This window comes from Doryrhamphus excisus, linkage group LG6, assembly GCF_037039965.1.
Source record: "Doryrhamphus excisus strain RoL-2023G ecotype Guam linkage group LG6, RoL_Dexc_Guam_v1.1, whole genome shotgun sequence".
Taxonomy (NCBI): domain Eukaryota; kingdom Metazoa; phylum Chordata; class Actinopteri; order Syngnathiformes; family Syngnathidae; genus Doryrhamphus; species Doryrhamphus excisus.
In genome coordinates, this window is record NC_136362.1 from 2,910,821 (window position 1) to 2,927,622 (window position 16,802).

The following is a 16,802-nucleotide window of genomic DNA, read 5'->3' on the forward strand; positions in this document are numbered from 1 at the left end:
AGTGGCTCCATGATAATGTCGCTCGTTAAAAGACAGGAACCAACATTTCCTTTCGAGGTTTTTTTTAACCCCAAATGAAGTCCAAATAATTTCTTATGGTTTTATTTCATTTGAACATGCATCAGATTACAATTGAATGCATCACATAATCAGTTCCCAGTTCCACATGTCCGAAAGGAGTAGGAAGAAGCAAAGCTTATTAAATCCTACCCCTCCATCTGGTACTTTTACAATTAGTAACTATTACATTTGTTCACTTCCTGCTTTCCATAAATACAGTTTAAGTTTTTTTTTTTTAATAATTAAATTAAATTAAACTCAGGACTTTAATTTAATTTAATTTAATTTAATTTAATGAATGTCCTTAGTTGTTAAATTAAATTAAACCAAACGCAGGACATTAATTTAATTTAATTTTAATTTAAACTCAGGACATTCATTAAATTAAATTAAATTAAACTAAACTCAGGACATTAATTTTATTTAATTTAAATTTTATTTTAAATCAGGACATTCAATAAATTAAATTAAATTCAACTCAGGACATACATTTAATTTAAATTTAATTTAAACTCAGGACATTAATTTATTTTAATTTAATTTAATGAATGTCCTGAGTTATTAAATTAACTCATAATTTAATTTAAATTTTATTTAAACTCGGGACATTCATTAAATTAAATTAAATTAAACTCAGGACATTAATTTAATTTTAATGTAATTTAAACTCAGGACATTAATTTATTTTTATTTAATTTAATGTCCTGAGTTATTAAATTAAATTAAACTAAACTCATTAAATACTATTAATAACTAAACATTAATTTAATTTAAACTCAAGACATTAATTAAATTAAATTAAACTAAACTCAGGACATTTTAATTTAATTTAAATTTTATTTAAACTCAAGGCATTCATTAAATTAAATTAAATTCAACTCAGGACATACATTTAATTTAAACTCAGGACATTAATTTATTTTAATTTAATTTAATGAATGTCCTGAGTTATTAAATTAAATTAAACTAAACTCAGGACATTAATTTAATTTAATTTTAATTTTATTTAAACTCGGGACATTCATTAAATTAAATTAAATTCAACTCAGGACATTAATTTATTTTTATTTAATTTAATTTAATGTCCTAAGTTATTAAATTAAATTAAATTAAACTAAACTCATTAATTACTATTAATAACTAAACATTAATTTAATTTAAACTCAAGACATAAATTAAATTAAACTAAACTCAGGAGATTAATTTGATTTAATTTAAATTTTATTTAAACTCAAGACATTCATTAAATTAAATTAAATTCAACTCGGGACATTAATTTAATTATTTTAAATTTAATTTAAACTCAAGACATTAATTTAATTATTTTAAATTTAATTAAAACTCAGGACATTAATTTATTTTAATTTAATTTAAACTGGTTCAAGACTCTTCATCCTTGTATTTAGCTAACATCAACTGCTTGTATTGTTTCTTGAATTGGCTCATCGTTGCATTGTTCGATTCCCTTACTCAATCCATTCCATAGTTTGATTCCACATACTGAAACGCTATGGCTAGCATAACGTAGTAGTCCTAGCATAGAAGTGTTTCTAATGTACTTCTTCCATGTTGGCGGCATTATGAATTATCCTTACTGGCCTTTTTTTGCAGTACATTTAGCGAGTGAAAGATTTTTTCAGTAAAAAGTTTAGACACCCTTGTTTTATGGGTATTCAGACGCGGGGTCCAAATGGAATATTACCGAGAACAAGAACAGAATTGTCCAACTGAAGAATCTATACGCCATATTTTGACTTCAAGTGTGTTATTTTTTCACCTCCTATGACGGGGGCCCCAACAGGGGGCTCCCCTCAACAGAGTGTTGCTTGTCTAGACTAATTAGCCAGAAATTGAACTGGTCATTGTGGTGCTATTTTAACATTCGGTGTCCAATCTGTCCAAGAAAAACAGGTCTGAGAACGCGATCACAAAGGTTTTACTGTGCGTGCGCTGTAAAATATAGACTTCGGGGTTTTTTTTTTTTTTATGCTATTTCAACTTCTTGTATTTGTTTAAGAAGTATGCTCCTGGGACTATGAACCATGCCATAAAAACCACTCATCCACCGGGCAACGCCAGCTGCTGCAGCAATTGGAGCAATCGAGCATCCAGCGAGCATCATGTATTTACAGGAAGTGAGGGGAGGATAACTTTTATTTTGGAAAGTGGGTCATGTGAGGGAAGAGACGATACAAAAATAAAAAGGAAAACAATTATTACGGCGTTCTTTATGATCATAATATTTAAAAAAAAATATTTTGTTTAAATGTCAAAATATTTTATTTTTATTATTGAATAATTACAATTTTTTTTTACATTTTTTTTATTTTATTTTTTATTTTCCAAATAGTACATTTTTTTTTTCTAATTAGTAAATTTTCTTTTCATGTTATGATCTCATTTGCATGTGATGACTTTATTCCTATAATTTTCCCAAAGATTCCAACATTATAAAATTTTAATTATGACCAAGGTGGTTTTCCAAGACGTATAACTTTATTAGTTGTTTTGTTTGTTTTTCATGATACAACAGATGTTAAAAATAATTTTTTTTTATTATTTTTTTTTATTTTGAGTTTATTCTTATAAAAACGTCTCTTCTCTTAATTATGACCAAGCTGATTTTCCAAAACGTACAACTTTATTTATTGTTTTGTTTGTTTTTCATGATACAACAGATGTTAAAAATAACATATTTTTGTTATTTTATTTATTTTAATTTTTTTTATTTTTTTTTTATTTTTTTAAATTTTTTATTTTGAGTTTATTCTTACAAAAACGACTCTTAATTATGACCAACCTGATTTTCCAAAACATACAACTTTATTTATTGTTTTGTTTGTTTTTCATGATACAACAGATGTTAAAAATAACATATTTTTGTTATTTTATTTCTTTTAAATTTTTTTATTTATTTATTTATTTTTTTTTAGTTTATTCTTACAAAAACGACTCTTAATTATGACCAACCTGATTTTCCAAAACGTACAATTTTATTCAAAAAAATTTTTGTTATTTTTTTTTAATTATTTTTAATTTTTTTATTTTGACTTTATTCTTATAAAAATGATTCTTCTCTTAATTATGACCAAGCTGATTTTCCAAGACTTATAACTTTATTTATTGTTTTGTTTGTTTTTCATGATACAACAGATGTTAAAAATAACATTTTTTTGTATTTTTTTTTTTTATTTTAATTTTTTTTTGTTAGTTTATTCATTTATTTATTTTTTATTCATTTATTTTTTAATTATGACCAACCTGATTTTCCAAGACGTGCAACTTTATTCATTGTTTTGTTTTTCATGATACAACAGATGTTAAAAATAACATATTTTTGTTATTTTATTTCTTTTAATTTTTTTATTTATTTTTAATTTTTTTTAATTTTTTATTTTGAGTTTATTCTTATAAAAACGACTCTTCTCTTAATTATGACCAACCTAATTTTCCAAGACGTACAATTTTATTCATTGTTTTGTTTGTTTTTCATGATACAACAGATGTTAAAAATAAAATTTTTTGGTTATTTTATTTTGAATTTTTTTTTTTTAATTTTTAATTTTTTTTTTATTTTTTTATTTTGAGTTTATTCTTATAAGAAACGACTCTTCTCTTTATTATGACCAACCTAATTTTCCAAGACGTAAAATTTTATTCATTGTTTTGTTTGTTTTTCATGATACAACAGATGTTAAAAATAAAAAAATTGGTTATTTTATTTGTAAAAAAAATTTTTAATTAAAATTTTTTTTTTTTATTTTTTTATTTTGAGTTTATTCTTATAAAAACGACTCTTCTTTTTATTATGACCAACGATTTTATTCATTGTTTTGTTTTTTTTCATGATACAACAGATGTTAAAAATAACATTTTTTTTATTTCTATAATTTTTTTTATTATTCTTCTAAAAACGACTCTTCCCTAATTATGTGGCAGACCATGAAATATGTTTGTGTGTGTTATATGTTGCCGTTTCGTCTAAAAAAAAAAAAAAAAGTGTACCCCACACTTAACTGTGACAACGTCAACCTACTTGTACTGCTGGTGGTCCTTGGTGCTGCGAGTCTTGGCCATGAAGCGTTCGGCTAGTTTCTCCAGGTTTCTGGAATATTCCATTTCGATCTCTGCCTTCTTCCTGAAGAAATCCTGAAGGTCCTGCAGCAGCTGGACCCTCATCTCCGTCTGCTGGTCCATGCATTTCTGTTGCTCCACCAACTGTGCCCGGATCTCTGATGAAACAACAACCATAAAATACATTTATAAATAAAGTTTTTTATTTTTTTATAAATTTTTTTTTTTTATTTTGAGTTTATTCTTATAAAAACGACTCTTCTCTTAATTATGACCAACCTGATTTTCATTGTTTTGTTTGTTTGGGTCTCAAACACGCGGCCCGCGGGCCAAATGTGGCCCGCAGGACACTAGTTTGAGGCCCCCGTATGGTATCATGTACCCAGAAAAAATTATTACGTTTGATTCATGTTCATGTTAAAGGTTAAATAACTGTTAATAGTTATCCTCCCTATCCGTGTGGAAGTGGTAATTTTTTGGCTATTTAAGTTTAAGGGAAATAACTTGAAGGCTACCGTTTAGGTCGCTAGCGGTCTAGTTTGCGAGTTAGCATGTGTCTCGAGACCCTGCAGTTGCGCAATATGTTGTAAATAAAAAAAAAGTGAATAATGCGGCTTTTCTGTCATGTTGCCATGCCGATAGTGACTTGCAGAATTGGACGAGCCATAAAGCCGTCAGCAACAAATCCAGCTGACTGACGCTCGCTCGGTGTTGATACGGACAATAAAAGAGCACTGTTTGGTCTCTGTGGTGATCAGGTCGGACTATAGTGTCTTTGTTTCCCAACTGGATGATATCCAAATGTCCCTTCGGAGGCCACATCCCATAATTCCCATTTATTTTCAAAATAGAAAGTATGCCGGTTCTTTTGTGTTAAAAAAAAAAAACTGCCTTGTAAGCCGCATGGGTTTGCCGTACGGAGAGCTTTTAGCACAGTTCAACTATCATCGGGTTGCCAGACGCAGCACTTTCATTCTTCATTCCTGCAGTTTCCAAAAATTTAGTTTAGGGGAAATGTTGCAAAGTTCCAAAAGTGAAGTCAACATATTATGAGGGGAAAAAAAATACCAAAAGAAAATTTACAGGAAAAAAAAATTGGAAAAGCCATGATTAATTTTTTTTTTAGTAGCCAAAATAAGGAAAAAAAAATTTGGTAAAATGTTTTTCTCAATGAAAATTAATGGAAAAAAAATATGAAAAGTGGAGGGGGCGGCACGGCGGTCTAGTGGTTAGCAAGCAGACCACACAGCTAGGAGACCAGGGTTCAATTCCACCCTCGGCCATCTCTGTGTGGAGTTTTCTCCAGTTTCCTCCCACAAAAAAAACATGCTAGGTTAATTAGCGACTCCAAATTGTCCATAGGTATGAATGTGAGTGTGAATGGTTGTTTGTCTATATGTGCCCTGTGAGTGGCTGGCCACCAGTCCAGGGTGGACCCCGCCTCTCGCCCGAAGACAGCTGGGATAGGCTCCAGCAACCCCCGCGACCCTTGTGAGGAAAAGCAGTAGAAAATGAATGAATGAATCTAAAAAGTAGCTCCTTGGTTGCCAGATGCATTCTCAAGATTTTTGTATCTTACTAAACTCGACTCTCGTGAGGAAAAGCGGTAGAAAATGAATGAATGAATTTAAAGTTTTTAATCAAAAAAGTAGCTTCTTGGTTGCCAGATGCATTCTCAAGATTTTTGTATTTTACTAAACTCGACCCTCGTGAGGAAAAGCGGTAGAAAATGAATGAATGAATGAATCTAAAAAGTAGCTTCTTGGTTGCCAGATGCATTCTCAAGATTTTTGTATTTTACTGAACTCGACTCTCGTGAGGAAAAGCAGTAGAACATGAATGAATGAATTTAGAGTTTTTAATCAAAAAAGTAGCTTCTTGGTTGCCAGATGCATTCTCAAGATTTTTGTATCTTACTAAACTCGACCCTCGTGAAGAAAAGCAGTAGAAAATGAATGAATGAATGAATCTAAAAAGTAGCTTCTTGGTTGCCAGATGCATTCTCAAGATTTTTGTATTTTACTGAACTCTACTCTCGTGCAGAAAAGCGGTAGAAAATGAATGAATGAATGAATTTAGAGTTTTTAATCTAAAAAGTAGCTTCTTGGTTGCCAGATGCATTCTCAAGATCTTTGTATCTTACTAAACTCGACCCTTGTGAGGAAAAGCGGTAGAAAATGAATGAATGAATTTAGAGTTTTTAATCAAAAAAAGTATCTTCTTGGTTGCCAGACGCATTCTCAAGATTTTTGTATCTTACTAAACTCGACTCTCGTGAGGAAAAGCGGTAGAAAATGAATGAATGAATGAATCTAAAAAGTAGCTTCTTGGTTGCCAGATGCATTCTCAAGATTTTTGTATTTTACTGAACTCGACCCTCGTGAGGAAAAGTGGTAGAAAATGAATGAATGAATTTAGAGTTTTTAATATAAAAAGTAGCTCCTTGGTTGCCAGATGCATTCTCAAGATTTTTGTATCTTACTAAACTCGACCCCCATGAGGAAAAGCAGTAGAAAATGAATGAATGAATGAATCTAAAAAGTAGCTTCTTGGTTGCCAGACGCATTCTCAAGATTTTTGTATCTTACTAAACTCGACCCTTGTGAGGAAAAGCAGTAGAACATGAATGAATGAATTTAGAGTTTTCAATCTAAAAAGTAGCTTCTTGGTTGCCAGATGCATTCTCAAGATTTTTGTATTTTACTGAACTCAACTCTCGTGAGGAAAAGCGGTAATAAATGAATGAATTTAGAGTTTTTAATTAAAAAAAGTAGCTTCTTGGTTGCCAGATGCATTCTCAAGATCTTTGTATCTTACTAAACTCGACCCTTGTGAGGAAAAGCGGTAGAAAATGAATGAATGAATTTAGAGTTTTTAATCAAAAAAGTAGCTTCTTGGTTGCCAGATGCATTCTCAAGATCTTTGTATCTTACTAAACTCGACCCTTGTGAGGAAAAGCGGTAGAAAATGAATGAATGAATTTAGAGTTTTTAAATCTAAAAAGTAGCTTCTTGGTTGCCAGACGCATTCTCAAGATTTTTGTATCTTACTAAACTCGACCCTTGTGAGGAAAAGCGGTAGAAAATGAATGAATGAATTTAGAGTTTTTAATCAAAAAAGTATCTTCTTGGTTGCCAGACGCATTCTCAAGATTTTTGTATCTTACTAAACTCGACTCTCGTGAGGAAAAGCGGTAGAAAATGAATGAATGAATGAATCTAAAAAGTAGCTTCTGGGTTGCCAGATGCATTCTCAAGATTTTTGTATTTTACTGAACTCGACTCTCGTGAGGAAAAGCGGTAGAAAATGAATGAATGAATTTAGAGTTTTTAATGAAAAAAGTAGCTTCTTGGTTGCCAGATGCATTCTCAAGATTTTTGTATCTTACTAAACTCGACCCCCATGAGGAAAAGCAGTAGAAAATGAATGAATGAATGAATCTAAAAAGTAGCTTCTTGGTTGCCAGACGCATTCTCAAGATTTTTGTATCTTACTAAACTCGACCCTTGTGAGGAAAAGCAGTAGAACATGAATGAATGAATTTAGAGTTTTCAATCTAAAAAGTAGCTTCTTGGTTGCCAGATGCATTCTCAAGATTTTTGTATTTTACTGAACTCAACTCTCGTGAGGAAAAGCGGTAATAAATGAATGAATTTAGAGTTTTTAATAAAAAAAGTAGCTTCTTGGTTGCCAGATGCATTCTCAAGATTTTTGTATCTTACTAAACTCGACCCTGGTGAGGAAAAGCGGTACAAAATGAATGAATGAATTTTGAGTTTTTAATCTAAAAAGTAGCTTCTTGGTTGCCAAATGCATTCTCAAGATTTTTGTATCTTACTAAACTCGACCCTCGTGAGGAAAAGCGGTAGAAAATGAATGAATTAATCTAAAAAGTAGCTTCTTGGTTGCCAGATGCATTCTCAAGATTTTTGTATCTTACTAAACTCGACCCCCGTGAGGAAAAGCAGTAGAAAATGAATGAATGAATGAATCTAAAAAGTAGCTTCTTGGTTGCCAGACGCATTCTCAAGATTTTTGTATCTTACTAAACTCGACCCTCGTGAGGAAAAGCGGTAGAAAATGAATGAATGAATTTAGAGTTTTTAATCTAAAAAGTAGCTTCTTGGTTGCCAGATGCATTCTCAAGATTTTTGTATCTTACTAAACTCGACCCTCGTGAGGAAAAGCGGTAGAAAATGAATGAATGAATTTAGAGTTTTTAATCAAAAAAGTATCTTCTTGGTTGCCAGACGCATTCTCAAGATTTTTGTATCTTACTAAACTCGACTCTCGTGAGGAAAAGCGGTAGAAAATGAATGAATTAATGAATCTAAAAAGTAGCTTCTTGGTTGCCAGATGCATTCTCAAGATTTTTGTATTTTACTGAACTCGACCCTCGTGAGGAAAAGCGGTAGAAAATGAATGAATGAATTTAGAGTTTTTAATATAAAAAGTAGCTCCTTGGTTGCCAGATGCATTCTCAAGATTTTTGTATCTTACTAAACTCGACCCCCATGAGGAAAAGCAGTAGAAAATGAATGAATGAATGAATCTAAAAAGTAGCTTCTTGGTTGCCAGACGCATTCTCAAGATTTTTGTATCTTACTAAACTCGACTCTCGTGAGGAAAAGCGGTAGAAAATGAATGAATGAATTTAGAGTTTTTAATCTAAAAAGTAGCTTATTGGTTGCCAGATGCATTCTCAAGGATTTGGATTTTTTTTTTTGGGAAAAACCGCTAAGTTTTACAGTAGGTGGCCCTCCATAAAACACCACTGGGACTACTGGGACTACTGGGACTACTGGGACTACTGGGACTACCCAGCCTTTCTATCCCTGCCGCTGACACTTTAGGACAGCCTGAAACCAACGACAGAAAGAACCAGACATAGCAGGGCGTTCCTGGCATACCAAGACCGTGGGGACTGGTATTGTGGTTCAAAAGCAGAACTTGGTCTTCTTCTTCTTCTTCGCTGGCGGGGTAATTATAACTGGCAACCGCATCCAAGCATTTTATTGGCTCTCCCGATTTCCTTCCGTCTTTCCCCGGTTTTTTTTATCAACTGAAACCCAAATTATTCCTGGAACTTGGAATCCCAAAGATGGAAGCCATGTTACATTGTAATTATTCTTTTTTTTTTTTTCCTGATTTAGGATTGGAACCTACAGAAAAATAAGTTTTTGGTTTTTAGAATCTAAAAAGGACATTTTATGTATAAATACATAAATAACATGTTATATTCATATTAGCGACCTAAACGGTAGCCTTCAAGTTATTTCCTTTCAACTTAAATCGCCAAAAACTTACCACTTCCACACGGATAGTGAGGATAACTATTAACAGTTATTTAACCTTTAACATGAACATTAATTAAAACGTAATAATTTTTTATCTGGGTACATGATACCATACAGCATCCGTATCAAACTTTAACTGACATCAAGGCGGGGGCCTCAAAGTAGTGTCCAGCGGGCCACATTTGGCCCACGGGCCGCGTGTTTGAGACCCCTGGTGTACACACTAATACCTCGTTCATTGGTTCAATGTAATATTTTCACAGAGCATAGAATACCTGTTTACGGCCTTCTAAATACATTTAACATTATTAAAGCCCACTATGCATAATATAACACCCCTATAGTCATCTTTAAACATGTATTCCCCCGACATAGTGTAGTAGTAATATATATAATAGCAAAAGATAAGCCTTTTAAGACATAAATAAGACATAAAAATGTGTGTTTCGATGACCGAGTCTGGTGCTTGTGTGTCACACCAAAGTGACACCTAGCGACCAGTGTAGAATAATACATCAAATATAAATAAAAATTAAAAATTTTTTAGGAATACTTGGGAAAATCTTGGGAATACCTAACACCAGATGTAGGATTTAGGCTCAGGTTTCAGAGGGAATGACCCCCAACCTGTGGTGTGCAGGCCCCATCCCGGGCACAGTCAGCGATGATTGATTTTTTTTTTTTTTTTTTTTTTTTTTTTTTTTTTTACAAAAAAAATCCCTGAACGGGATCAGAGGCAACAAAACACGGAAAGATCATCCAAACTCCAAACTCGGAGAACAAGGAAGACTTCTCAAACATCCACATAATTATAGCGTGCCGCTAAAGGAGGAAGTGACAGAGCCGCATGTTGTTATCTTCTCCCGACTACCCCTCGGGGGGGGGGGGGGGGGCACTTTACCTGACAATCATCTCCCATCTCATTAGGAGGCCTCGCTAACCTTGAAAGCACCACCGCAACCCAGACAAGACTGGACAGGTGAAGCTAAAACGGCAGCTAACGTCCACAAGGTATGCTTGTGCGATTGGAGAGAAATGGGATCGAGTGGAGGACAGCTGCTCCGAGCGACACACAAAGAAGAAGAAGAAGAAGAAGAAGAAGAATGGAGGAGAGGGGGAGAAAAAAAAACAGAAAATAACACACGGATCAGCTTTCAGTGCTCTTTTGTTCCTCTGTTCAATGCCGAGCCGGACGAGGCCGGCGTTCCGTGACGGCGAGACCAACAGTATGGCTCCCGTGCATCCTAACTCCCTGGAAGTCCACCGACACGGCCCGATTAACCCGATAATCAGGGGTCTCAAACATGCGGCCCGCGGGCCAAATGTGGCCCGCAGGACACTACTTTGAGGCCCCCGCCTTGAAAGTTTAATTCCATGAATTTTAATAAAAAATAAAACATATTAATTGAGAATAAAATGAAAATATTGAGAAATATGGGAATGATTACAAGAGGAAAAATGACAAGAAAATTGAAATAGTTAGCAAATCAACAAAAGTAACAACAAAAAAAATGCAAAAATTTAAAAATTACCATGAATTTTAATAAAAATAAAACATATGAAGAGAGAATAAAACTAAAATATTGAAAAATTACCATGAATTTTAATAAAAATAAAACATTAATTAAAAGAGAATAAAATTAAAATATTGAAAAATTATCATGAATTTTAATAAAAATAAAACATATTAATTAAGAGAGAATATAATAAAAATATTGAAAAATTACCATGAATTTTAATAAAAATAAAACATATTGAGAGAATAAAACTAAAATATTGAAAAATTACCATGAATTTTAATAAAAATAAAACATATTAATTAAAAGAGAATAAAATTAAAATATTGAAAAATTACCATGAATTTTAATAAAAATAAAACATTAATTAAGAGAGAATAAAATTAAAATATTGAGAAATATGGGAATGATTACAAGAGAAAAAATTACAAGAACTTAACTAAAAAAAACAGCAAAAATTAAAAAATTACCATGAATTTTAATAAAAAAAACATTAAGAGAGAATAAAATTTAAATATTGAAAAATGACCATGAATTTTAATTTTAAAAAAACCTATTAATTAAGAGAGAATAAAATAAAAATATTGAGAAATATGGGAATGATTACAAGAAAGTTTAAATAGTTAGCAAATCAACAAAAGTAACAACTAAAAAAAAAACTGAAAAAATGACCATCAATTTTAATTAAAAAAAACATATTAAGAGAGAATAAAAGTTGTAAAATTATGAAAAAAATTATGTCACAAGCATAAAGTAAAGAAATATGGGAATGATGTCATAATTACGAGAGGAAAAATGACAAGAAAGTTTAAATAGCAAATCAACAAAAGTAACAACTTAACTAAAAAAAACTGCAAAAATTGAAAAATTACCATAAATTTTAATAAAAATAAAGTAAAAAAAAATATGGGAATGATGTCATAATTCCAAATTCCAAATCCAAAACACCTGAAATCTTTAGGCCAGACATTTCTGCTCATATTAATAACCAAGCAGTAACCCCAAGAACATATTACATATGGCACATGAATACCAGTCAGAGTCTATGATGACCCCCCCCCCACCCACTTATCCTGCACTGACCTCATATGGCCTCCACCCATCCCCCTGGAATCTCCTTGCCACTAATCCGGGACTACGAGGTGGCAGAATGGGCGGATGGTCAAACTGGAGCCCCGCAACCAGCAACCATCGAAAGGAATTAAAATGGCAAAAATCTCTCGAAATCCAACTTAGGACCCCCCCACCACCCCACCCCCCCTCGGTTTTCTGTTTCTGTTAATTTCGCTCATTACTTTAATTCCTTCATTGACTTTCTCTCCAATCTGAGTCCAATTCTATTAACACGGTGGTACTTTGTTGTTAGCTCATGCAAAGCGATGCTACACATCCAATCTCACCCGGCTCATTACCCCCCCACCCCCCCACCCCCCCAATAGACCTCCCTCTCCATGTGCGGCCCGCGCAAGTTTGATACGGATGCTGTATGGTATCATGTACCCGGAAAAAATTATAATTATTATTATTAAATAACTGTTAATAGTTATCCTCCCTATAAGTGTGGAAGTGGTAAGTTTTTGGCTATTTAAGTTGAAAGGAAATAACTTGAAGGCTACCGTTTAGGTCGCTAGCGGTCTAGTTTGCGAGTTAGCATGTTTCTCAAGACGACGCAGTTGCGCAATATGTTGTAAATAAAAGTATAAATGTGACTATAGTCGTGTTTTGTCATGTCTACAGGGCTCTAATAATGATTTGTTCATTTTAATGTGAAAAAAATAATTTGTCTACCCAACAACTATATGTGGTTTCTGATGTTTTTATTATTATTATTATTATTATTTATTTATTACTGATTTATTTTCTTTATCTTATTTTGTGCAGAAAAATAAAAATTAAGATATTTGAGAACAGTGGAATGTTTTATCAGAGCTTTTATTGTAGAAAATCGGAACCAAAGCAAAGTTTATTCATTTTTCTGTTTTTAATAATTTTTTTTTGTTGTTGTTGAAAACCTGATGCGGCAGGTTGTGTCTTGAGACACATGCTAACTCGCAAACTAGAGAGCTAGCGACCTAAACGGTAGCCTTCAAGTTATTTCCTTTCAACTTAAATAGCCCAAAAAATTACCACTTCCACACGGATAGGGAGGATAACTATTAACAGTTATTTAACCTTTAACATGAATATTAATCAAACATATTTTTTTCTAATGTGGTTTCTTAAATGCGTTTTTTTTTGGGGGGGGGGGGACCTGATGCGGCCCAGTCTCACCCAGACCCTAGCTCCAGTGGCCCCCAAGTAAATTGAGTTTGAGACCCCTGCCTAAAACCATCTAAGGATGGCTTTGCAGGACTACTTTGTTGTTTTTAAAAAGCAGAGTCCATGATGGTGGTCTTGCTATTATGGTGGGCTTTGCACAATCAGCTATTGAAAAGGCTGGTTTGCCCCCTTTTTGGGAGGGGAGTTGATGGGGGTGGGGGTGGGTGGGTGGGTGCTGCAATGTCCCGGTGGCCTTTGTGGCTTTTTTTTTGAAAAGCGCAGCAGGAAAAGTGAAGCTTTGGAGTTGATTAAAGCTGCAGAAAAAGCGTGAGCGGCCACAGATGGGGCTGTCAATAACATCATTCAACCGCCATGCACACGCTTGTACACAAGTACACGCATACACAAGTACACGCATACACAAGTACACGCATACACAAGTACACACCCCATGCCATGGAACTGTACCGTAGATACACACTGTTATATGAAGGAATACTTCAAACAGATGGTATGGCTTTTACTTGATTCCATTAGTCCATCTACTACTACACCAGGGGTGTCCAAAGTGCAGCCCAGGGGCCATTTGTGATTTACTGTCCCGCGGTACCTTGTAAAAATATAATTTAACAAGAAAATTACAAAACTAGTACAAATACAAATTATTTTACAAAGTCATCATATTGAGGAAAAATGTAATATAAAGGGAAAATATGAGGGTGAAATATTATTAAATATTATTTTTAAGTTGTAATACAAATGTCACCAGAATAAATTTTTTTTATTATTCCAAAATATCAAATGAGCACGGTGGTCAAGTGGTTAGCGCGCAGACCTCGCAGCTAGGAAACCAGGGTTCAATTCCACCCTCGGCCATCTCTGTGTGGAGTTTGCATGTTCTCCGGGTATTCCGGTTTCCTCCCACATTCCAAAAAAACATGCTAGGTTAATTAGCGACTCCAAATTGTCCATAGGTATGAATGAGAGTGTGAATGGTTGTTTGTCTATATGTGCCCTGTGATTGGCTGGCCACCAGTCCAGGGTGTACCCCGCTTCTCACCTGAAAACAGCTGGGATAGGCTCCAGCACCCCCCCAAATTTATTATGTACTACTCCAATAGAGTTTTCTGTTAAGATCATTTCTATTGGAACAAATTTATTTGGTTAAAGTACGTTTCCGTTCAGATTCATGACCTTAACCAAGGTTCCACTGGAATATCTCAGCATTCGTTGAAAGAACGCACCCGGGAACAGGAAAAGATAAAAGTTCAATCTTGCTAATATTGGATGCCCCAGGGTTCAATTCCACCCTTGGCCATGTCTGTGTGGAGTTTGCATAGGTATGAATGAATGAATGAATGAATGTCTGTATGTGCCCTGTGATTGGCTGGCGACCAGTGCAGGGTGTACCCCGAAGGCAGCTGGGATAGGCTCCAGCACCCCCGCCCCACGAACCACGTGAGGAAAAAGCAGTAGAAAATGAATAAATGAACAAATTTATTTGGTTAAAGTACATTTCCGTTCAGATTAATGACCTTAACCAAGGTTCCACTGGAATATCTCTGCATTCGTTGAAAGAACGCACCCGGGAACAGGAAAAGATAAAAGTTCAATCTTGCTAATATTGGATGCCCCAGGGTTCAATTCCACCCTCGGCCATCTCTGTGTGGAGTTTGCATGTTCTCCGGGTATTCCGGTTTCCTCCCACATTCCAAAAAAACATGCTAGGTTAATTAGCGACTCCAAATTGTCCATAGGTATGAATGAGAGTGTGAATGGTTGTTTGTCTATATGTGCCCTGTGATTGGCTGGCGACCAGTCCAGGGTGTACCCCGCCTCTCGCCTGAAAACAGTTGGGATAGGCTCCAGCACCCCCCCAAATTTATTATGTACTACTCCAATAGAGTTTTCTGTTAAGATCATTTCTATTGGAACAAATTTATTTGGTTAAAGTACGTTTCCGTTCAGATTAATGACCTTAACCAAGGTTCCACTGGAATATCTCAGCATTCGTTGAAAGAACGCACCCGGGAACGGGAAAAGATAAAAGTTCAATCTTGCTAATATTGGATGCCCCAGGGTTCAATTCCACCCTTGGCCATGTCTGTGTGGAGTTTGCATAGGTATGAATGAATGAATGAATGAATGTCTGTATGTGCCCTGTGATTGGCTGGCGACCAGTCCAGGGTGTACCCCGAAGACAGCTGGGATAGGCTCCAGCACCCCCGCCCCGCAACCCACGTGAGGAAAAAGCAGTACAAAATGAATAAATTAACAAATTTATTTGGTTAAAGTACATTTCCGTTCAGATTCATGACCTTAACCAAGGTTCCACTGGATTATCTTTAACTGAAGTTACCGACAGTGTAAGTAATCTTCGCCAATGAGATTAGACAGCAGGTAAGCCCATTACTGCCCATGTAAATAAGACGCTGCTTCGTTTTTTTTGGGACAATTTGGCGAATAAAAAGGAACAAATATGCTAACGGTTAGCTTCTCCGTCACATCTTGACCACACGTTATGCAAATAGAGTCATATCATATCATGCTGTGAGATCATTGTATCACAGTCAAGTATCATCAGCGGAGCAGACGGCAACTTTGCAACTTGTGGGAGTTGCAGCATGTCTTGCTCAAGGGCACAGCAGCCGGCTTCAGTGACCAGCTTTATGTAACACTGCCAATCAATTTTCCTCTCGAACCAAATGGATTATGTAGCAGACGAGCCACACACAAATGGAAAACTTTTACAAGCGAGTGAACGGCACAACTACTCCCGCTAGGCTAATGTTAGCTCATTTTTGGCGAAAGGAAACGGTAACAATAAAACGATTATTAAATCAGATTTCCTCACAAAGTCGGATCCTCGACGGAAACGACACTCAAGACGTCAAATGTTGACCGTATGACGCTCGGAGAAAATAGCAAGTAGCATCTGTGCTAATTCTACTTCCCATCGACAACAAGCTAAAAGGCTAAAAACAACCAATTAGCTAAAAATGTCACGCAATACTTCTCTACAAGAGAGGAGAAATATGATCTCAGGGAAGAAGTACATTTGAAACACTTCTATGCTAGGACTACGTTAGCGTTAGCATAGCATTTCAGTATGTGGAATCAAACTATGGAATGGATTGAGTAAGGGAATCGATATATATAGTATATCACTATATTGACGGTTACTATGGTACCCATTATGTCATTGTATGGTCATATCACCTTGTACTTCAGTATGTGACAAAAAATAAAATTAAATAAAATTAAATACAATTAAATAAAATTAAATAAAATTAAAGTAAATTAAATAAAATTAAATAAAATTAAATAAAATTAAATAAAACAAAATTAAATAAAATGAAAAAAATTAAAACTAAAAAAATCTATAAAACTAGATTATGAAAGCAGGAAGTGAACAAATCTAACAGTTACTGATTGTAAAATTACCAGATTGGAGGGGTAGGATTTAATAAGCTTTGCTTCTTCCTACTCCTTTCGGACATGTGGAACTGGGAACTGATTATGGGATGCGTTCAATTGTCATCTGATGCATGTTCAAATGGAATTAAACCATTAATCCACTTCCTGATTCATAAAT

At 34.2% G+C, this 16,802-nt stretch overlaps 1 protein-coding gene across 7 annotated transcripts in view; it reads right to left on the bottom strand.

Moving 5' to 3' along the window:
* Positions 1–16,802, bottom strand: part of srgap1a (SLIT-ROBO Rho GTPase activating protein 1a) — a 52,519-nt gene that overhangs the window by 34,892 nt on the left and 825 nt on the right. For all 7 annotated transcript variants that reach the window (XR_013627471.1, XM_078791122.1, XM_058087573.2 and 4 more), the window contains exon 2: positions 4,097–4,292. Coding sequence is in view for 6 of the 7 variants with exons in the window: in XM_078791122.1 (XP_078647248.1) it covers positions 4,097–4,292 (196 nt within the window). In the remaining variant the exon portion in view is untranslated. The remainder of the gene's footprint in view (positions 1–4,096; positions 4,293–16,802) is intronic.